Here is a 24,194-nt window from a genome sequence, read left to right on the forward strand (position 1 = left end):
CCTGATGACTCCTACCATTGATGGAGAAGATGATCCATTGGCTTGGTGGAGGGTGCACAAGATCAGCTACCCACAGTTGTGCACCATGGCACGCAAGTATCTTTGTGTACCTGCTACAAAGCGCTCCCTCAGAGCGTCTTTTTAGCACAGGAGGGAATATTGTGACTTGCACTCGCTCATCCTTGAAGCCAGAAAAAGTCAATATTCTGGTTTTCTTAGCAAAAAAACCTGTGAGCCACTGAGAACAGAACTGTTGGATAAGTATGGCTGGCAGTGCCATACTCGTAGTGAACTTTAGTCTGTGTGGTGTGTTATTGTTGTGTACTTGAGATAAGTGAGGCTCATCTATTTTATATTATAATATTCAAATCGTTTATAAAAAATAGTTTGTCTAAATTAAAAGTGCATTTCTCATTTTTTATTTATAACTTTATTTACTTTGATTTTACAAAATATTTTCAAAGCAAATTCCTTGTTTCAGTTGTGTGAAATGTTACTGACTTGGGAGCAGTAAGATACATACAATTTAAAATTATTTTTTTCTTAAGACTGTACCTTTTGCACACAGTGTTTACAAAGTTCATGCCTTTGTTTAAATTATTTAAATGCACAGTGGCAAAGCCACAGATGTTTCTGTAATGAGCAGTTCAATAAAAATGTCATTTATTTCAAGTCATACATGTTTGAATTTAATTCTAACAAATAGACCCAGCCTATGGGAAAGAACATTTCACACTAAATGTATATACTATTGTGTTGGTCATATTTAAATCATTCATTATGTTTTGTAGGGGAAAAAGGATAAATAAATTAAATCGCATATTAAATCGCAATCGCAATATTGGGGGCAAAAAATCGCAATTAGATTATTTTCCAAAATCGTTCAGCCTTACAGGGCAGGCTGCAGCACTGGAGCACATACCCAGGAAGCTGTCAATCCAGCAAGGGTGGAGGTGGCATGAAATCAGCCACCTCCAGATGACCTTTGGTACAGTAGGACTAGAATGTCCAAGGTTCCGTAAAGGCGATAAAAACAAGGCCTGATATTGGTTTGGACATTAATTTGGGGTTTTGGAAACAAGATTTCCGTAATGGTTTTGGATATTAGGTTTGGAATTTGGAACTTGGACACTTACTAGGATTAGTTACTTTTGGGATGGGGGACTTGCATGAGGTTTGTGTGCTGGGCTTGGATGCTGCCTGGGCCGGAAATGCCACGTTGCAAATGGAAGTGGGATATCTGTGGACACCTGCAGCACTGTGCTAGACATGCTTGTCAGGCAGATGGGGGTCATAAATCACTCTTCTTTTAATGTTTTGTCATCTCTAGGCCGTGGCTGGCAGTTCTCAGTTAGTCTGTGAAACAGACTGAGGAAAGATAAACCCAGAAAGAGCAGGAGAGGAGGAAACAAGGGATGAGTCCATAACAGGCCACACTCACTCTCTCACCCACACATAGGCTTTCCCAAATGGCACCCTATCCCCTATATAGTGAACTACTTTTGACCAGAGCCCGTAGCGGTAGTGCACTACATAGGGAGTAAAGTGCTATTTAGGAGGCAGACACATCCTCCTCCTCACTGGCAGCTGTTTCTGGGTTCTCAAAAAGCCAGAAACACCTGCTTCTGATCAGCCAGAGACATCTCTGTTCAGAGAGCGGGAGATTAGATTGAGAGAAGAAGAGAGAGAGAGAGAGAGAGAGAGAGAGAGAGAGAGAGAGAGAGAGAGAGAGAGAGAGAGAGAGAGAGAGAGAGAGAGAGAGAGAGAGAGAGAGAGAGAGAGAGAGAGAGAGAGAGAGAGAGAGAGAGAGAGAGAGAGAGAGAGAGAGAGAGAGAGAGAGAGAGAGAGAGAGAGAGAGAGAGAGAGAGAGAGAGAGAGAGAGAGAGAGAGAGAGAGAGAGAGAGAGAAGAGAAGGTAGTGAGGAAGAGAAGAGAATAGAGGACACAGTTTCTTACACGATCATGTCCCAACACCTTCCCAATTCATAACCACATAAACCAGTCCAGTCCATCTCTCTCTCTCTCTCTCTCTCTCTCTCTCTCTCTCTCTCTCTCTCTCTCTCTCTCTCTCTCTCTCTCTCTCTCTGAAAAAAAAGTAGTAAATATGAGAATTGGCTATATTAGACATCACTCATAAGTTACTTAAGTTGCATGGAGTCAGAGAGTCATATGGACTGCAAAAATCTAATCAAACCGCACCATGTGTGCCTCATACAGTGAGTGAACATCTATATCAGGCCTTCTATTATGAGTGATGTACAGTAGGGTACAATACAGCCTTGTGCTGTCCCGTATAGAGGACCACCAGCAGTGTAGTTAAAGACAGCACACCACCAGAGCTCCTCTCACCTCTGACCTCAGGGCTCTGTCTTCCTCTCTGTGACCCTGTGTTGTGTTCCGCTGGCCACGGACAGTGCTAGGGACAGTAGTGGCAGTATGGGGTGGATCTGGATGACCTTGCCCTGTGTGGTGTGTCAGGGGGAATCTGGCATGTGAAAGAAGCCACAGTCATACACCCATAAGGCCACACGGAAACATGTGGACGCCATCGAACCATTGCCATGACTGTTCTGTTCCCAAGCCACCCCGGTGGCCTATGATGACAAATGTGCTGTAGTCCACACGTCAGCCTGTCAATGGGTTTGAATGCTTATCAGACAGATGGGGGTCATAAATCACTCTTCTTTTGATCTTCTGTCATCTCCAGGCCGCGGCTGGCACTTTGAATTGGCGGTGTCAGAGATGGAACTGCGATGGAACTGCAACTGTAGCTCAGTTGGTAGAGCATGGCGCTTCCAATGCCAGGGTTGTGGGTTCGATTCCCACGAGGGGCCAGTATGAAAAAAATGTATGCACTCACTAACTGTAAGTCGCTCTGGATAAGAGCGTCTGCTAAAATGACTAAAATGTTAGAGTTGTCAAATTCACAAGCAGCTCCCGGCATTATACCTAAAGCGGACATTGCCATTGGCTGCACGGAGTCGCCTTAAGATAAATCCCATGCAGCTTCGTTTACAAGTACGAACACTGGAATGTGAGATGTAATCTACACCTTGATTAGAAATCCTCATTTTTTTTTTTTATGATTTCAATTTGAGCTTCATTATTTCTTTATAGCCTACACTTTCTTGTTCTGAACTTCTGACGCTAGTGGGATGGGTGTGGCTTCGTGACAATGATTACAAGAGCAGCAGCTCACCGATTTGACAGCTCCATCAGCTATGCGGGTGTCGGCTATTGCTGGTTAGCCTCGTCGCGAACCAAGCTTCCCTAAAATGGGAAGCCTGGGGGTGTTCCATGGCAGAAGTCAGCTAAAGAAGGGTAGGAACCGGTGTAAATCAGTGATGCCTCACAACACGTCAAACCAATCAAATGCCTTGCTTGGGCTGAGCTCCAAAGGTGCTCACCAGATTAGTGCCGTAGGAGCAACAGTGCGTGAGGACAAAAAAAATCAACAAAACAAGCACTGGTGACAAAACATTTGAGAAAGTTTGCAGACGCTGGTTTTCACTGGATTTCTCTGTTATTTCTAGATCAAGAGGGGAAAAAGGGTCTACAATGCAAGCTATTAGCTAGTTACATTTCTCTCACGATTATTAGGCCAACAAAATGTAAATAAAAATGGCACATTATTGACCTAAAAGGTTAGCTGTGTTAGCCCAGTCGCTAGCTTCTCCAGGGTCAGTGATACATAGAGCAACCATGTACTATCTATTGGAACAAGAGCAATCATTTTGCAAGCAACATTGCTAAAATTTATTAAATAAAATAAAATGTTCCTCATGAAATATTACCTGTAATGCTCATCTCCTATAGCATAATTGTCATGTCCTAAATTACAAGGGTTGGATTTGCACTAAACAATGTTATATGTCAGCACTTAAAAGGCTTGTACAACATCTGGTATATGGTTTGCCTCATTGTCTACATGTATCATTTTAAATTGAGAAAATATAGCTCAACATGTAAACAATGTGTGAGTTTAGCTATTCACTGCTTCAGATGACAGATGCCCATAAGGCCAGTAATGCCATCATAATATAGGCCTATGGCTGCATTGGCGCTGCATGCCATATGATAAGCTGCCAAATGGATTCACATAGCTGATATACTGAGAGAGAGTGACAATCAAATAAGACAGATTGGAGATCTTATAATTAGACAAAAAGGAAATGTTTGTTTGAGAATACAACACAGAAACATAGACACATTACAAACAGAACCCCTTCCCTTCTTTATTGCAGGATTGTGATATGTGATTAATCAACATTGACACCAGTTCATTTTGAATAATATAATAAAAGTTTAAACACTTCACTTCAAAGAATCAACACTTCACCCCTTCAAAATGTACAAATAAGTCTAAACAACAATAAATGATTGAGTAGTAACATGTATGCTATTATTACTAAAGCATCATTTCAGGTGAACAAAAACAAATTCGATGTCAGCGGTGGCCAACCTTTCTCCACTGATCCCTGATCTACTGGGTGAGCAGACTTCTGTTCAAGCAATAGCACACTTGATTATCAACTCGTTAGATTTGATAAGTTAAATCAGGTGTGTTATTGCTGGGCTGAAACAGAACACTGCACACCCAGCAGATCTCCAGCAGGGTTGGCCTGCTCCAATTGTAATAGCTTTATACATTGTGTGTGATGTTTAAATGTATTTTTGTATACAACATTTGCTAACATACAGTAGGTAGGCCTACACATAAAACCCATGGCATATAGAATATACCCTTAGTCTCTTCGGACATTCATTGGGACCTCCCTCTTCATCTGAAAACAGGCTTTCACAGCGTTCCATATCTGAAGACAGAAAACATCACAAAGAAACAGGCTTCATTATACATAAATTAGACAGCACTGAATATTATGTTGCTATTATCTCTCTGTCCTCAAAGTTTTCCCCTCTAGGGACTGGAACTGGAGAATATTTTCATAATGTCCTCCAACAAAATGACCTGTCCTATCCAGTAGCCTACACTCTCCCTTTACTGACAGCTGGTGCTGCAATTTCACCCTCTTCCATGGCTATTATCTACAAATGCATTTGGAGACTGTGTTTTTAATTAACAATGATTACATCAAGATAGCTAGTTAATAGGAAGTTAGCTAGCTGATTACATGTAATTCACTTAGCTTAACAGTGTGGAAAGTTAGCTAGCTAACTAGCAGCTCAGTTGAGTTAAGCCGGGTGTACACTACACAATTTTGGCCCCGATTTAGCTGTCCCAGACAAGTTTTTGAGATTGGAGACAAAATCCCCATGTCGTTGCCTACTCGGGGTGTGCGGCCGTCACCGACGATCGTTTAATGTGAGCGGTTCAGAGGTGCAATCTGAGGGCTACCGATCTCGTCTTTGAGCAGTCCCAGACATCCCGATATTTTCAAACATGTTTTATTTTATCTGCACAAAATCTGCAATGCTCTTGTAGTGTGAGATGAGCAACGACAAGTTGTGAGAATGGTGATCAGCAATAGCCAATGACAGCTCGCCAGAAAAGAAGCCAGTGAGATGACGAAGTTGTTTTGCATCACCCAGAATGTGTAGACTCTCCAGCAGAAGCGATGACTACTACTAGTATGCATTTATACTTGCCTTTAACCAAAGCGTCAAATCGTTACAGCTCTGAAGTGCACAAGCAATGTTATTCAATTCAAAATGTTGGCTAGACATTTCAACTTTGTATGGCAAGCGTGAATGTCTGACTGAAAACATTTGAGGCTGCTTTGAGCCACAGCTTGTTGTAGCTACATTAAATCTAATTGCATCATTGTGTTCGCAAGACAATGTGCAATGGAAAGTCTAGTGCATCAACTCTAAATAGCAAACTGCAGCTTGTGTAGCTCTATAAACAACATTAACCCACTCCTACCAATATCAATGAGGGATTTGGGTCAATACATGTTTTGGTTTATCTGTCATCTGCGCAGACGAATGTTCTGAATGGACAACAGTAGGATCAAAAACAAAAAGGAAATTGTCTAAAATTGGAGTGGAGGATACGTGTGTGAATGATAGTGAATCGCTTCTTGTTGGGATGCATTTGTTGAGTAAGGATGCATATGTGGGAAACCTGTTTGAGGTGTTGAAAATGGAGTATGTGCTTGGAAAAGTGGAGTCTGTCAGAGTGACCAGGAGTGGTCTTATTTTGATTAATTGTATTTCTGAAGAACAGAGGAAGATTGCAGTAGGCCTCAAAAGAATCCGGACAACAGAAGTTTTGTGTTTTGAACTTCGGAGTAGAGCACCCGTCAAAGGAGTAATCTCAGGGGTGACGACGGATGTTCAGGTTGAATACCTGAAGAGAATTCCTAGTGTGGTTGGTGCCTGGCGTCTGAGCCGCTGGGTGAATGGAGAAAAATAAGAAAGTCTGTCGGTCCTGTTGTTTTTTGATAAAGAGCAAATACCTACGTATGTGAAGCTTGGTTATGTAAGAAACTACTGCAGTGTAAGTATTGTAAAGGATTTGGCCATGTTTCAAGTGTGTGCAGATGAACAGAGTATACTGAAGAATGGTGTGTAGAAGGACAACGGTGTTGCAATTGTGGTGGGGATCATGATCCTGAGTTCCTGGAGTGCCCTGTAAGGGTGAAGGAGATTGAGGTGGCAAAAGTTAGAGCGGTCAATCGAATCTCCTATCTGGAGGTGATTAAAAGAACTGATAAAACAAGTGATGCTAGTGAAGATATGATAGTGGATACACCACAGCCTGTAGTAAATCTTTGCTGCAAGACAAAAGATACTCTGTGTGTTAAAAAGGTGGATTTTGTTGCGTTCATTGTCACAGTTATAAACTGTACAGCACAAGTCTCAAAGAAGTCAAAGAAACTGGAAATTATTGTGGCTGCGGCAGAAAGGTTTTTGGGACTTAAGGATTGTATTTATTTTGTTGTTGTTATTCTGTCTCTCACTGTTCAAATAAACCTACCATTACAATTATAGACTGATCATTTCTTTGTCAGTGGGCAAACGTACAAAATCAGCAGGGGATCAAATACTTTTTTCCCTCACTGTATAGTGCACACCCGGCTTTACCCTACAAAGTGGCCTACTGTAGCCAGCTAGCTAGCGAATAATACATTGTTTTTAACATTTAAAAAATGTGTTTACTTTCTTTTGTATTTACTTACTAGGTTCTCCCACTGCCTCAGTTTTTTGGGTCAAAAACAAATATAATGGGCAATCTTCACAATATTTGCAGTGGTAACAAAGTGCAGCCAGCAGCCATGTGGAAAAAAGTATGTCACCAGAGCGGTTTAGAATGTGTTGTGACATTTGACTTTACCAGCATAATCCACTTTCAATTTCAATGAATATAAATCGCAGACTGTCGGCCACCTTTGATAACTTGGAAACTAGAACTTGAAACTAGCATAGGCCACAACTACTGGAGGGAAAAACAGTGACATACATAACACACAGCACTCATCTACAGGCGTGTGGGGGAGGGTTCATGAAATATAACATCCAATCAAAATCTTCCCGCTGGGAGCCAGTGGACCATTCAAACCGTTTTTGCAATAAAAAATTATCCAGACCTCAGCGGTTAACGCTTGATCTGATTGAATCTAGGCCTAACTCAGTCAATGTGTGTGATACTAGATTTCAATCTTGCTGACACAGTGTGTGTGTGTGCACGTGTTTAAGTAGCTGCAGCAGGCATTTTCACATTCTCCCTTCATATCCAGCTGTTCCTCAAGTGGCAATCACTCACAATGAGAGAAGGATTAGAGAGAGAGAGAGAGAGAGAGAGAGAGAGAGAGAGAGAGAGAGAGAGAGAGAGAGAGAGAGAGAGAGAGAGAGAGAGAGAGAGAGAGAGAGAGAGAGAGAGAGAGAGAGAGAGAGAGAGAGAGAGAGAGAGAGAGAGAGAGAGAGAGAGAGAGAGAGAGAGAGAGAGAGAGAGAGAGAGAGAGAGAGCTGCAGCAGATGTGCTGTTCTGTGTGGAGGGTCGATAAGACTACTGGGGTTTCTCCTGCTCACACTCAGGTTTCACTGGGTGACCTCTATGGGCACCGAACACTGCAGCAGGACACATACAGACTTAGACAGACACATTCTCTTTCGCTCTCCGTTCCTCTGTTCCTCTCTCAGTTCACATCTCTCTGTCTCTCTCCCCCACCATGCAGTTGTGTGTGTCGGTGAGTGTGCAGACTGTGTGTGTGACAGGGTTATTGCACAATTCCTTAAACACTAAAGCTCAGCTTTTCATGACTCAGTTTATCACCTACAGACCCTTCTTAGATAAAGAGGGAGACATTGTTCTCTCTCTCCTTATCTCTTCCCCACTCTTTCTCTCAGCCTCTCTTCTCCTCCCCTCTCTCCTTCCTCCCTTTCTCCCCAAGCAGCCTTGAGTGGTTAGGCCAAGGGAAAAGAAGGGGGAAAGGGATGAGGGGAGGACGGGGTCATTCAGTGCCTTCACTGCTGCAGTGTAATTACTCCTGCTAATCAGAGCACTTTACAGCAGCGCTTCTGTTCATCTACTCCTCCATCCTCTCCCCCACTCTCCCCCACTCTCTCCCTCGTTCCCATACACTCTCCTAATACTCTCCCTTTCTGACTCTCTCTCTATCGCCCCACTCTCCCTATTAACTCTCACTCTCTATGGAAAGCAGAACACCAACTTGAATAATTTCATCCGGGGAGAGAGAAGTGTGTGTGTGTGTGTGTGTGTGTGTGTGTGTGTGTGTGGTGTTTACAAGAGGCAGAGGCAAATAGAGATATGCCATAATGAGACAGTGGGAGAGTGTTCTCTGATAGATAAAGAGGTCATTGTGCGTGGTGTGTCTGATAACAGTCCTCCACCCCAACTTGGCTGTAAGGAGCCGGGCAGGGAATACATTGCCTTCAGAAAGTATTCACACCCCTTGACTTTTTCTACATTTTGTTGTGTTACAGCCTGAATTTAAAATTGATTAAATTGAGATGTTTTGTCACTGGCCTACACATAATGTCAAAGTGGAATTATGTTTCTAGATTCTTTTAAAAACAAATTAATAAAAAATATAAAGCTGAAATATCTTGAGTCAATAAGTATTCAACCCCTTTGTTATGGCAAGCCTAAATAAGTTCAGGAGTAAAAATATGCTTAACAAGTCACATACAGTGAGGGAAAAAGGTATTTGATCTCCTGCTGATTTTGTATGTTTGACAAAGACATGATCTGTCTATAATTTTAATGGTAGGTTTATTTGAACACTGAGAGACAGAATAACAACAAAAAAATCCAGAAAAAACGCCAAATGTTATGAATTGATTTGCATTTTAATGAGGGAAATAAGTATTTGACCCCTCTGCAAAACATGACTTAGTACTTGGTGGCAAAACCCTTGTTGGCAATGACAGAGGTCAGACGTTTCTTGTAGTTGGCCACCAGGTTTGCACACATCTCAGGAGGGATTTTGTCCCACTCCTCTTTGCAGATCTTCTCCAAGTCATTAAGGTTTCGAGGCTGACGTTTGGCAACTCAAACCTTCAGCTCCCTCCACAGATTTTCTACGGGATTAAGGTCTGGAGACTGGCTAGGCCACTCCAGGACCTTAATGTGCTTCTTCTTGAGCCACTCCTTTGTTGCCTTGGCCGTGTGTTTTGGGTCATTGTCATGCTGCAATACCCATCCACGACCCATTTTCAATGCCCTGGCTGAGGGAAGGATGTTCTCACCAAATATTTGACGGTACATGGCCCCGTCCATCGTCCCTTTGATGCGGTGAAGTTGTCCTGTCCCCTTAGCAGAAAAACACCCCCAAAGCATAATGTTTCCACCTCCATGTTTGACGGTGGGGATGGTGTTCTTGGGGTCATAGGCAGCATTCCTCCTCCTCCAAACATGGCGAGTTGAGTTGATGCCAAAGAGCTCGATTTTGGTCTCATCTGACCACAACACTTTCACACAGTTCTCCTCTGAATCATTCAGATGTTCATTAGCAAACTTCAGACGGGCCTGTATATGTGCTTTCTTGAGCAGTGGGACCTTGCGGGTGCTGCAGGATTTCAGTCCTTCACGGCGTAATGTGTTACCAATTGTTTTCTTGGTGACTATGGTCCCAGCTGCCTTGAGATCATTGACAAGATCCTCCCGTGTAGTTCTGGGCTGATTCCGTTCTCATGATCATTGCAACTCCACGAGGTGAGATCTTGCATGGAGCCCCAGGCCGAGGGAGATTGACAGTTCTTTTGTGTTTCTTCCATTTGCGAATAATCGCACCAACTGTTGTCACCTTCTCACCAAGCTGCTTGGCGATGGTCTTGTAGCCCATTCCAGCCTTGTGTAGGTCTACAATCTTGTCCCTGACATCCTTGGAGAGCTCTTTGTCTTGGCCATGGTGGAGAGTTTGGAATCTGATTGATTGATTGCTTCTGTGGACAGGTGTCTTTTATACAGGTAATGAGCTGAGATTAGGAGCTCCCTTTAAGAGTGTGCTCCTAATCCCAGCTCGTTACCTGTATAAAAGACACCTGGGAGCCAGAAATCTTTCTGATTGAGAGGGGGTCAAATACTTATTTCCCTCATTAAAATGCAAATCAATTTTTGTTGTTATTCTGTCTCTCACTGTTCAAATAAACCTACCATTAAAATTATAGACTGATCATTTCTTTGTCAGTGGGCAAATGTACAAAATCAGCAGGGGATCAAATACTTTTTTCCCTCACTGTAATAAGTGGCATGGACTCACTCTGTGTGCAATAATAGTGTTTAACATGAATGACTATCTCATCTCTGTACCCTACACATACAATTACAGTTGAAGTCGGAAGTTTACATACACTTAGGTTGGAGTCATTAAAACTTGTTTTTCAACCACTCCACAAATGTCTTGTTAACAAACTATAGTTTTGGCAAGTCGGTTAGGACATCTACTTTGTGCATGACACAAGTAATTTTTCCAACAATTGTTCACAGACAGATTATTTCACTTATAATTCACTGTATCACAATTCCAGTGGGTCAGAAGTTTACATACACTAAGTTGACTGTTCCTTTAAACAGCTTGGAAAATTCCAGAAAATGATGTATTGGCTTTAGAAGCTTCTGATAGGCTAATTGACATCATTTGAGTCAATTGGAGGTGTACCTGTGGATGTATTTCAAGGCCTACCTTCAAACTCAGTGCCTCTTTGCTTGAAATCATGGGAAATTCAAAGAAAACCAGCCAAGACCTCAGAAAAAAATTGTAGACCTCCACAAGTCTGGTTCATCCTTGGGAGCAATTTCCAAATGCCTGAAGGTACCACGTTCATCTGTTCAAACAATAGTACGCAAGTATAAACACCATGGGACCACGCAGCCATCATACTGCTCAGAACGCGTGTTCTGTCTCCTAGAGATGAACGTATGTTGGTGCGAAAAGTGCAAATCAATCCCAGAACAACAGCAAAGGACCTTGTGAAGATGCTGGAGGAAACAGGTACAAACGTATCTATATCCACAGCAAAACAAGTCCTATATCGACATAACCTGAAAGGCCGCTCAGCAAGCAAGAAGCCACTGCTAGAAAACCGCCATAAAAAAGCCAGACTACGGTTTGGGGACAAAGATCGTACTTTTTGGAGAAATGTCCTCTGGTCTGATGAAACAAAAATAGAACTGTTTGCCATAATGACCATCGTTATGTTTGGAGGAAAAGGGGGGGGCTTGCAAGCCGAAGAACACCATCCCAACCGTGAAGCATGGGGGTGGCACCATCATGCTGTGGGGGTGCTTTGCTGCAGGAGGGACTGGTGCACTTCACAAAATAGATGGCATCATGAGGAAGGAAAATTATGTGGATATATTGAAGCAACATCTCAAGACATCAGTCAGGAAGTTAAAGCTTGGTCGCAAATGGGTCTTCCAAATGGACAATGACCCCAAGCATACTTCCAAAGTTGTGGCAAAATGGCTTAAGGACAACAAATTCAAGGTATTGGAGTGGCCATCACAAAGCCCTGACCTCAATCCTATAGAAAATGTGTGGGCAGAACTGAAAAAGCATGTGCGAGTAAGGAGGCCTACAAAAATGACTCAGTTACACCAGCTCTGTCGGGAGGAATGGGCCAAAATTCACCCAACTTATTGTGGGAAGCTTGTGGAAGGCTACCCGAAATGTTTGACCCAAGTTAAACAATTTAAAGGCAATGCGACCAAATACTAATTGAGTGTATGTAAACTTGTAGTTACTTCACAATTCTAACCTAATTGACGGAGTGAAAAGAAGGAAGCTTGTACAGAATTTAAAAAAAATTCAGGATAAAAAATAAATGGAATGGAGCTAAGCACAGGCACAATCCTAGAGGAAAACCTGGTTCAGTCTGCTTTCCACCAGACACTAGGAGATGAAATTACCTTTCAGCAGAACAATAAACTAAAACACAAGGCCACATTTACACTGGAGTTGCTTACCAAAAAGACAGTGAATGTTCCTGAGTGGCCTAGTTACAGTTCTGACTTAAATCTACTGAAAATGGTTGTCTAGCAATGATCAACAACCAATTTGACAGAGCTTGGAAGATTTCTGAAAATAATAATGGGCAAATGTTGCAGAAACCAGGTGTGGAAAGCTCTTAGAGACTTACCCAGAAAGACTCACAGCTTTAATTGCTGCCAAAGGTGCTTCTACAAAGTATTGACTCAGGGGTGTGAATACTTATGTAAATTATTTATTTATGTATTTCATTTTCAATGAATCTGCGCAAAATTCTATAAACGTGTTCACTTTGTCATTATGTCATATTGTGTGTAGATGGGTGAGCAAAAAATTCATTTAATCCATTTTGAATTCAGGCTGTAACAACAAAATATGGAATAAGTCAAGGGGTATGAATGCTTTCTATAATAATAATAATAATAATATGCCATTTAGCAGACGCTTTTATCCAAAGCGACTTACAGTCATGCGTGCATACATTTTTGTGTATGGGTGGTCCCGGGGATTGAACCCACTACCTTGGCGTTACAAGCGCCGTGCTCTACCAGCTGAGCTACAGAGGACCACTTTACAAAAAAAACTAAAATGCCAAATAGAATAAAATAAAACAGCATTTCTCTCTCCTCCTCCACTCCCCCTTATAAACAGTTATTCACGGGCCTGGGCTCATAAAAGCTCAGGGAATTTTTATTTGTTTCAGAGACGTTTAAAATCTATTGAAGCTGAAACAAAACAGTTAAACCACGGCCGCCTTTGGGTAACACTCTTAGCCGACCGAGACAGGCACTGGAGCCGCAGGTTTATTTCCCAGTTAACTGCCTTACTTTCTAGATCAGCACAAGGCTGATGCATACATGCAGGTAAGCATGAGATATGAGAGAGAAGGAGAGAGAAAGAGAAAGAAAAGGGGGCGAAAGAGAGAGAAAGAGGATGAGGGGTTCAGAGGAATATAGAATGAAAGAGAGACAGCTAGAAGGAGGGAAAGAGAACGTTTGTGTTGGTTTCAGTGAGTGTTGAGTCACTCTGACTCACTGCAGTCACCACAGAGAGCCATCCGTAGAGTACCGGATGAAATGGACACGGCTATCATAACTCACACACGCCGTCTCCAAAGGTGTGAATAAATGGTGTGTGTGTGTGTGGTCATTGTAGAATTATATGGCTGACGTAGTCGCTGCGTATGACTCACACAGTGGAAAAAGTGAAAGAGGGGAATTTTATGTGATTGTGGAAATCTCATCTTTGGGATCCTCTTGTTTTATCACCATAATGCTAAATCGACTGCAACTGATCGGTGAATAGAGATGGAAGGAGAAGCGTGCTTCCTGAAAGGTCAAGCATGTTCTGTTACACCTACACTGGGACTGACAGACTGCAAACGTGACTACCATTCCCACTGGCCACACACTTGTGACCTGACCTTGGCCTAAAATAATTCCCTCAAATCGATACTATGCCTTTAAATAGATTGAGTTTTATTTTTGTGTCTTGGTGTGACGTGGCTGTGTGCAGGAAGTGTCCAGTGTGGAACGGTATTCTCTACCGTTTCAGTAAACCTATCCCTCCCTACGGGCTAAGGAATGCCCTGTCATCGCCAAGGAAACTGCTAGGAGATATCTGCGTCTTAACAAGCTGCAGAATTTAACACATTTACCCTAAGACTCCCATCAGTGTCCCTGGGGAGTGTAAATAAATATGCAATAAATCAATGTGGAGAAAAAAACTGAAAAACTGTCTTGTCAGTAATAAAAAGAAGTGCTGAATTTCGCCGGTTCGTTATTATTGTGATGGTCCACTGCTTTCCTTTGTGTCAATTTTTCAAGAGACCACATCACTGACCATAACTGCCATTTCATACTTCACTATGTTCTTAAAGTTCCAATGCAGCCGTTTTTAACTCAAAATCAAATTATTTCTGGGTAACAATTAAGTAGATACTGTGATTGTTTTGAATTAAAATGGTCAAAAAGAAAGAAAAATAGCTTCTTAGCAAAGAGCAATTTCTCAAGCAAGATTTTTGCTAGAACTGTCTGGCAGTGGTCTGAGTGGGGAGGGGAAAACTAGCTGTTATTGGCAGAGTGGTTTGGAACTCTTTCTTATTGGTCTAACACTCCATCTCACCAAAACAGGCAGAAATTTCAGGCAGTCTTTTCAAACAGCTCTCCACTAAAAGGGCATTATCATAATTGTCACAATTTCACAGTATTATACCTACCTCATAGTGTGGAAATATACACTCACTGGTCAGTTTTTTTAGGTACACCACCACGGTCACAAAAATGGATCGCTCCTACAGACAGTGAGTCACTTGGCCGTGGCTTGCTATATAAAGCAAGCAGACAGGCATCGAGGCATTCAGTTCCTGTTCGATTGAATGTTAGAATGGGCAAAACGAGCGACTTAAGAGACTTTGACTGTGGTATGATCGTTGGTGCCAGGCACGCCGGATCCAGTATCTCAGAAATGGTCACCCTCCTGGGCTTTTCACGCTTTTCCGAGAATGGTGTGACAAAAAAAAAAATCCAGTCAGCGGCAGTCCTGTGGGCGAAAATAGCTTGTTGATGAGCGAGGACGAAGGAGAATGGCAAGAATCGTGCAAGGTAACAGGCGGGCCACAAACAGACAAATAACGGTGCAGTACAACAGTGGTGTGCAGAACGGAATCTTGGAACGCACAACTTGTCAATCTTTGTCACAGATGGGCTACTGAAGAAGACGACCAAACCGGGTTCCACACCTATCAGCTAAAAACAAGAAGAAGCGGCTCCAGTGGGCACGCGATCACCAACACTGGACAATTGAGGAGTGGAAAAACATCACCTAGGCCGACGATTTGGCTTAAGCAGCATGAGTCCATGGACCCATCCTGCCTGGTGTCAACGGTACAGACTGGTGGCGGTGGTGTACCATCGACCAATCTGCAGCAACTGTGTGATGCCAGTTTCCTACTTGTAGGTCTGACCCGGTACTAGATGGGTGTACCTAATAAACTGGCCTGTGAGTGTATAGAAAACACAGGAAAATCATGTTATTTGAGGGCTGAGGAAGCCTGCATGGGGTTCTGTTCTGTTGGGAATTACTTCTTCATTTACACACCACCTGGCATTGCTTCCCACCACAGAGAGAGACAAGGCCCATCTCCACCATTCTCCCCTGAGGGTATGAATACTGGCAGACATACTGTAGCTACATCTAATACTTGAAGCATAACAGTTTTATTACACAACACACACAGTAGGAGTGCATGACACCGCAGATAACAGGGTAACCACTACAAAGAACATGACTGAGTTTCCCTGTACTGTATGTACGTTGCCAGAGGAAGCAGAAGCCAGAAGGCCTCTGGGCAGGCATGGTGAATGGTGTCGCTGGCACACTGGAAAATAGCATTTGATCATTAATGCAATTTACAGAAAAATAGAGAGAGAGAGGAAATGGGACAATTTATAAAACATTTGTGAGTTAGGCCTGATGAATACCAGACCCCTCCAGTAGCAGAGAGAGAGAGAGAGAGAGAGAGAGAGAGAGAGAGTTCCTACTGCTGCCCTCCCAGGCCTGGCCTGCAGCACCAGAGGCTAAGCTGAACACACTGACCCCCTAAAGCCCCTGACGTTGTACTGCGTGTACTCCACATGGTGTGTGTCATGTTATGTACAGAGATCACAGTCACGCTCCCATTTAGAGAAGGACTTGGGCTGCGTCCCAAATGGCCCTATGAGTTCTGGTCAGAAGCAGTGCACTATGTAGGGAATAGGGTGCCATTTAGGATGCATACCTGGTGAGAGAGTCATGATGTGCTGCTGGGCTTGGGTTATTATGTGGGTGATTGATAGTTTGCCTCCCACCTCCTCCTCCTCTAGAAGCATTCCCCCTTTTTCTCCAGATAGCATCTTAGCTGGAGCCCATCTGCCTATTAGAACAAGCATTCACATGTGTGCACTGTCACTCAAACATCTGCTTAGGGACATCGTGGTGACTAAACCCAGGCTCAGAACTACTTGAAGAAGGATGCATACCGTTATAGTTTATGAAATAGTATTTTTTCATTATGGAAACATATATATATTTGTTGTTTTTATTTCCCTGGTCCCCATGTAAATTCCCTTTTTGATATACCGGTGTGCTAACTACAGTACAATGTGCTGGTTCCAAGGAGACTTTGATGTAGGTTGCTTAGCCAATGATAATGTATTCCTAAACTGGCTATTATGACTTCTGGTTAAGTGTGTGAGTTTTGAAATAAAGAATTCTTACCGTGAAATGATGACCTCATATGAAAATGACCTCTTCCTGTCTTATATAATAGCAATCTCTCCTTTTCCCTCTCCTCAGATCCTCTCCTCCCATCCTACACGTCTCCCACCTCTCCCCTGGACCTGTCTTCCCCCTCCTTCACAGACAGCCTCCCACCAGACAGCTCCAGCAGCCCCTACCCGGGGGGAGAGACCACCACGGCCCAGCCCAGCTACCCTCGCTTCATCGGACAGGGCTTCAACGAGAACCTCATCCCCATCTACTGCTCCATCCTGGCTGCTGTGGTGGTGGGGCTGGTGGCCTTCATCGTCTTCAAAAGGTGAGGGGTCATGGAATGGGACCAGAGACAAAGCAGGGAGATAGGATATGAGCACAGATAGAAGCAGAGATCATGCAGATAGAAGCAGCTTTCATGCAGATAGAAGAAGATATCATTCAGATAGAAGCAGCCATCACATAGATAGGATCAGATATCACACAGATAGAAGCAGCTATCACACAGGTAGAAGCAGCTATCACACAGATAGGACCAGAGACAAAGCAGGGAGGATAATACATGTATGCAGACAGCACTTTTCTCTTTCAGTGGGCTCAGGCTGGAGGAGGGAGAGAGAGGGAATGAACTAGGACTGAGAGGTTGAATAGTCAGGGAAGGGGACAGACAGGCAGGGTGGTGTTTGAGTGATGTAGCCCATGGCTAAAGAAAGGCAGGGAGGCAGATAGAGAGGGACTGTATGGTGAAATATTTAGGCCTGTTGTGGAATGGCGAGACATTGACCCAGTTACACCACATGATTACACACACACACTCCAACACACCATAATGCATTTCGAAGGTCACACACTCAGAGCATAATGATTGACAGAGGTCAGTCACACATCAAACATTAGAAATGATGCACAGAGACACACACACACACGCATGTGCACACAAACACATACACACACACACACACACAGCGATTCAAACACACCATGTAGCAAGTAAACAAGCTCATCATCACATCTGGCATCGATTGTAAAGTGCAGTCCAGTTGAAATCCGAGTGGCTACTTCGTCAACACAAACAGTTATGGGGCTACTTTAATATCTGTCTCCTTCCACTGTATAAACATTTACAACACTGTCTGTTAAAAGGCTTTGATTGACTGATTGATTAGATTTGATCATTACAACTAGAAGGCTGCTCCAGCCAGAGACAACATTACATTAAAAATGATTGAGGATAAAACCACTATAAAGCCAGAAGGCTTGTTTCCCTTGTGCTTCTTTATGTTTACTGGAATACATTCAGAGATGTTCGATGACTTATCACTCCTCGTCCCTGCCACGTGTCCTGATGACGATCCCAATCCCAAAACGTCCATCACTTGCATCACACCAATTAAACCACTGCTGGGAACACAGTGTTGCGGGCATGACTCACTTCTTCTCCGTTCACACCTTCCCAGGTGGAACAGCTGCAAGCAGAACAAACAGCCGGCTAACAACCGCCAAGCCACAGCAGCCAATCAGACGGTGACGCCGGAGGGGGAGAAGCTGCACAGCGACAGCGGCATCTCAGTGGACAGTCAGAGTCTGCAGGAGCAGCAGCATGCAGCCCAGGCCCAGGTCCAGACACAGACACACAGACAGGAACATATAGGTGAGCTCTCATAACACTGTAACACTGTTACCTTAAAACACACACTGTACACTTAGCTAGATGCTGTAATGGAAGTCTGTATGTCTGTGTGTTCACCTGTTGGGTCTGTCATGACATTCCATGCTAGCTGGACTAGGCATATACAGATGGATAGATGGTTCCAGTACAGAAGTGAGCGATGAAAGTGGTAACAAAGTGAATTTAGGATACATATTGTATTATTGTACCTAGCGAGTCTCAGTTATTATCCCGTTGTGAATACATACTTAGAGATACGACTTTGTAAATGTCACCAAAGAAGTCTTAACATGGGAGGTTATGAAGGAGGGAAGGATGAGTAGTCTACACAATTGACATCTGATATCTGTGTTCTACCAATGTATACCCCTCTGCCTATGCTACATGTGACCCGCTCTTCGATATTAGAGAGAGAGAGAGAGAGAGAGAGAGAGAGAGAGAGAGAGAGAGAGAGAGAGAGAGAGAGAGAGAGAGAGAGAGAGAGAGAGAGAGAGAGAGAGAGAGAGAGAGAGAGAGAGAGAGAGAGAGAGAGAGAGAGAGAGAGAGAAGAGAGAGAGAGAGAGAGAGAGAGAGAGAGAGAGGTGGTCCAATATTCGGTTGGAGACAACACCACTGCCATCCAGAACAAAGACCCTCAATAAGCAGGAGGAAAGCATTGTGGGAAATACATGATGAATGGTTGTGAAGGAGGAGAGCAACCTTTTAAACGGAACAAGAAAGTTAAAACAAAAGCAAGAGCTTCAGGAATGTGAAGTGGTCTCTCTATAGAGCCTGGAGCGATCTACCTTCCTTCAATTAAAAAATCGGTGGCACAGACACAGTCAGTCCTCTTATACTGAGGAGAACCATGCTCTACTTACTCCTCTCTCCCTCTCTTTATCTCTTTCAACTTATCTCTCTCTTTCTGTGTCTCTCTAGATATCTACTCTTTCTTCCTCCTTCTCTCTCTCTTTTTCTTTATCTCTCTCTCTCTCTGGAGTCTCAGTGGCGTGGCACAGTTTCTGTCCACTCAGAGGAGTGATAGAGAGAGCTTTGTCATCAGAAGGAAGAGAGGAGACCAACTACAGAGTGATGAGTTTGTTTTTCCAACCTCCTAAGTGCTGAGCCAGAGCCTAAGGGCCCTACACATCCAGTGACTCAGCATCTCTCTCTATGCAGTCATGAATACATAACTGAAGAAGTTATGAAGTAGTTATGAGGTAGTTCAGAAGACAATTATAAAGTCACCTGACCTCTGCTGTTTTGGATCTTACCCACAACCTAAATGCATACCCATGCCCATGTGATGCCTGGGAAACCTGGGAAATGCTGCTATTGTTTTATTTTGTGTTGTGGGAATTCTATTCATTTTCCCCCACTCAGAAATGCAAAGCCTCAGCATAATGGAGAAAAGGGGGCATCTTTCCCTGAGGATTAGCATGTGATTGGGTCATTGAGTAGATGCCCGCCCCTTTAACCCTAGTCTCTTTGTGTGATTGGCTCATTAGCAGGTGTTGTGTGATGGAGGCCAGGCCCGATCCCCCTGCCTGTTTAAATCTGATCCAGCAACAGTGTTTAATGTCTGCTAATTAGCGTTAGCGCTGTCTTCTGCGCGGAAGCCATTAAAATACAGTACTGCACACAGCATGCTGTGGGTTGTGCGTCTCCTCCACTGCTAATGGGGACTTGTTAAAATATAAAACACCCAAGGGGGTGAGAATATGTACAATAAATCCATAAAATCATAAGGGTTTCCTTTTTCAAATGAACCATATTTTACACATACTGTATGACTGAAAAGCCCATAGCAGTCTTTGTAGACAGTGTCATACCCAGTCAAAACAAGTCAATTAAGATTTCAAGTGAAATATGAAAATCTATCAATTATGCCCTGTGCTTTGATTGACAAGCTCAAAAGGACTCCCCGGGTCCCTGTGTGAGTCACTGCCTTGGGGTAAGACCTCCCAAAAGACTTACAAACATCTATAATAAGTATTCTCTACTCTCCAGTGCAATCTGGTGATCTTTTAAAAAGCAATCTGTCTTTTCCCTCTGAGGCCCCTTCCCCCTTTACACTGGAGTATTCCTTCCTCAAGGGGCAGAGGGAGAGTGGTGTTTAAAATGTAAATGGGACTCAAACCTCTCACTTGTCTCTCTCATCGCCGTGCCTTTGTCCTTAATCTGATCCCGTTCTCTACCTGAACGGTAGTCACAGAAACTGTCAATCAAAGTCTGCTCGTCCCGGGTTAGAGGGGCAGTGGGCTAAAGCTAGTGTAGTACAGCGCTAGTGTAATAGGAGAGTAGCTAGTGGGGTAGGAGAGTAGCTAGTGGGGTAGGATAGTAGCTAGTGGGGTAGGAGAGTTGCTAGAGGGTTAGGAGAGTTGCTAGTGGGGTAGGAGAGTAGCTAGTAGGGTAGGAGAGTAGCTAGAGGGGTAGGAGAGTTGCTAGTGGGGTAGGAGAGTAGCTAGTAGGGTAGGAGAGTAGCTAGTAGGGTAGGAGAGTAGCTAGAGGGGTAGGAGAGTTGCTAGTGGGGTAGGAGAGTAGCTAGTAGGGTAGGAGAGTAGCTAGTAGGGTAGGAGAGTAGCTAGAGGTGTAGGAGAGTAGCTAGAGGTGTAGGAGAGTAGCTAGTGGGGTAGGAGAGTAGCTAGTAGGGTAGGAGAGTAGCTAGTGTAGTAGGTGGGTAGCTAGTGGGGTAGGAGAGTAGCTAGTGGGGTAAGATAGTTGCTAGTGGGGTAGTAGAGTAGCTAGTAGAGTACAATTCTAGTGTTGTAGTAGAGTAGCTAGTGTAGTAGGGAGTAAAGCCATTTCTGTTGTAGAGGCAGTCCTGGGATGGGGGTGAGGTAGACAGCAAGAGCTTCAGATTAGGGGAAATACTGACGTAATGCATTGTCCAAAACGCTTTGAGACTAAATGAAAAGAGCTATATAAATGGTAATCCATTATTGGCATTAATCATGAATAAATGTAACGTAATGTAGTGATGACCTCTATTTTGAGTAGAATAGAATAACTTGAGTCTCTATTGACTCTGTTCTAAAAGAGAGAGGGATGTCAGTGGTGGGAGGGGTACAGTGTGACAATCAGACAGGTCACATTTACATTTTACATGTACACTTTGGTAATTCAGCAGACGCTCTTATCGACAGCGACTTACAGTCAGTGCATTCAACTAAGGTAGGTAAGACAACCACAAATCACAGTCCCTGTTTAAGCAACATCACATCACAGAGAGGGTAATTGAATGTGAGGAGGAATGTGAGACGCCTCAAGGTGCCAGAGGCCATGACATAACTGCCAGCTGATTGACAGGGGTCTGGTTAGGGCTGGTCAAATAACCCTGGGGCAACAGAAGGTAATCAGCATGTCTCCTGTATTCCATTCCTGCCTTTAAGAGGAGAGCAGTTGATTACCTATTCACTGCCGATCTCAATCTCAGTCTTAATCAGCTATCTTTAAAGCTTCGGAGTGGCCTGAAATCAAATCAGCATCGGCTGAACTTACTAATGGAAGATCAACAGTGTTTGTGCTTTCCAATGACTTGGACTATTCTGAACATGCCCAGTAGAATTTGATCTGATAAAGACTGGTTAATACCTTAGAATTGGAATGTGTGGAGCAGTGGTTCCCATTTAAAGCAACCATTAGATTTTGGGTGTCAGCAATCTTTATCAATTAAGCCACCAACTGACTCAGTAGGTTTACATTTGCAGTCTAGGGAGGGCTGCATGAACCATTCAAAGAGGAGATCCTGAAGAGGAGCACAAGTATTTTGCTGCTATCATGAAAAGACAGAATGATGCATTCAGCAAGACTGCTCAGTGTCTCTCTGCAGTGTCTGTGATGCCCATAGGATGGCTGTCTAAACAGGAAGGAGAACAATTTACAGACTGCATGACGTGCTCTGGAGAGAATCAACACAAATAACGAGAGCTAAAGGAGAGGCAGAGAAAAAAGAGAGGATTTCAGAAAAAAAATCTAATGTGTGTAGAATGAGAGAAGATCGTCTGTAGCAGCCTTCGCCTGTGTTCACCACATACACTTAAACAGGCCCGATGATGTCATAGCGTGGTTGATACAAAAAAGCCCTTCTTGTGAACCTTTAGAATTAGAGCTCTCTTGTACATTCTGGCTGGCACAGGGGTGCATTGATCAAGACAAGAAAACAACCAGTGAACTCGGAGCTCCTCTATAAAACGCCTCTGAATTCCGGAAGCGTTTCCATGGCACCCCTCAATTGACAACAGGTTGAGGGCTTGTGGGAAAAGGGGACATTTGTCCCTCTTCCTCACTCCCTGTAGTAATGAGTTCAGTGAAACAGTTGGAGGGGTTGATGAGTGTGTGACCTCACAAGGCCCCCTACAGGGCAGAGTGTGTCAGAGTGTATCAGATTGGACACAGCATCATAGACCACTGACCATATATGTTTTTAACATGTTTCTCTCTCTCTGTCTCTCTGTCTCTCTGTTTCTTTCTTTCACCCCCCCTCTCTCTCTTTCTCTCTCTCTCTCAGTGGTGAGGGTGGATGGGGGGCCTGACTCACCTCCCCCCCAGGTCTGAGGAAGAAGAGAAGCCACTGACAGGAAGGAGGAAGAGGAGGAGAAGGAGGAGAGGGGGCAGTGGGGTTGCCATGGAAACCTGGATGTGGGAACGGACATACAGTATAAGAGTACAGACTGAGTGGGCTTTCTTGGATACAACAAGGACGTTGTCGACATTATCGGCCCTTTTCACCATGTGTGGCCACCGGTTTCTGATTGGCCTCTTGTTTCAGTATGGACCCTTATTGGACAGACTGGAGCATCAGAGCCTGAGTCTGTATCTCTACACAGAACCCAACTCTGCCAGTGTGTCTTTGAACACTAAACCTCTCCGCCAATACCAACCCTAACACCAACCCTCCGCCTCAAGTCACTAAAGTTGCAAAATCACTACCACCCATAATCCAAAAAGCATCACTGTGTTAGATATCCTGATCTCTTTGTCTTTTCTGTCAGCTGGTGTTGACCGATCATTATGAAAAGTTTGTTAGGATGTTATCCCATGAAGGAGTTTTATCCTGTGTCCCCATAAGTTCACTGCCAACTTCCTTTGACCATTTGCTAAAATTATTATTCATCCACCCCCCGATTCCCCCTACTCACTCACATCATCAAATGTTTGTGCCTCAGAGGTAGATAAACTCTCTGTCCCCTCTCTCCCCTTGTCTGTACTCTCTCTCTCTCTCTCTCTCTCTCTCTCTCTCTCTCTCTCTCTCTCTCTCTCTCTCTCTCTCTCTCTCTCTCTCTCTCTCTCTCTCTCTCTCTCTCTCTCTCTCTCTCTCTCTCTCTCTCTCTCTCTCTCTCTCTCTCTCTCTCCCAGCGTGTACGTATATGTCCCTCTTTCCATCCCTCCATCTATACCTGTCCTATCCTAGTGTGTTCTCAGGGCTAATCCTACAGTAGTCTCTCAGTGCCTCAGTCACACCTCCAGACACTCTTCTCAGACCTCAGCAGCAGCAGCCTGTTATAATCCTCCATGGGATCCTGTCTGATAGTATCCCACTGTTATCTATTCAACACAACTCAGTGGGAGAACTGTTATGCTGCGTTTAGATGGTACGAGGTAGACAGCGTCTGGATGTCATTTTCACTGAGAGCACGACGGTAAATGCCGTTGAGGTCACGGTAGACAGGACTTGCCGCCAGAGTTCAAATATTTCAACTTTTGCCGTCTGCCGTAGCGTTGTTTTCTACCGGATGTTGATTTGCACTGTTTGTTTACCAAAATCACCATAGCAACGCATACCGTCGTGCTGGCTTGCTTTCTTCTCCTGACTGGTATGACGGTTTTTGCGTCCTTCGTCTAAATGCAGCATTAGTCACCCATTCCAAAATCTCCTATCCT

At 43.8% G+C, this 24,194-nt stretch overlaps 1 protein-coding gene and 1 non-coding gene across 2 annotated transcripts in view; both read left to right on the plus strand.

The window, feature by feature from the left end:
- LOC123491305 (tumor necrosis factor receptor superfamily member 16-like) overlaps positions 1-23,555 on the plus strand; it is a 39,250-nt gene extending 15,695 nt beyond the window's left edge. The window contains exons 4-6 of the mRNA XM_045221594.1: positions 16,748-16,988; positions 18,121-18,314; positions 22,822-23,555. Of these exons, the coding sequence (XP_045077529.1) occupies positions 16,748-16,988; positions 18,121-18,314; positions 22,822-22,868 (482 nt within the window). The 3' untranslated portion in view covers positions 22,869-23,555. The remainder of the gene's footprint in view (positions 1-16,747; positions 16,989-18,120; positions 18,315-22,821) is intronic.
- trnag-ucc lies at positions 2,761-2,833 on the plus strand. The gene has a single exon. It is a non-coding gene; the product is annotated as a tRNA-Gly (tRNA).
- Positions 23,556-24,194: the final 639 nt, after the last annotated feature.

This window comes from Coregonus clupeaformis, chromosome 7, assembly GCF_020615455.1.
Source record: "Coregonus clupeaformis isolate EN_2021a chromosome 7, ASM2061545v1, whole genome shotgun sequence".
In the NCBI taxonomy this organism is placed as follows: Eukaryota; Metazoa; Chordata; class Actinopteri; order Salmoniformes; family Salmonidae; genus Coregonus; species Coregonus clupeaformis.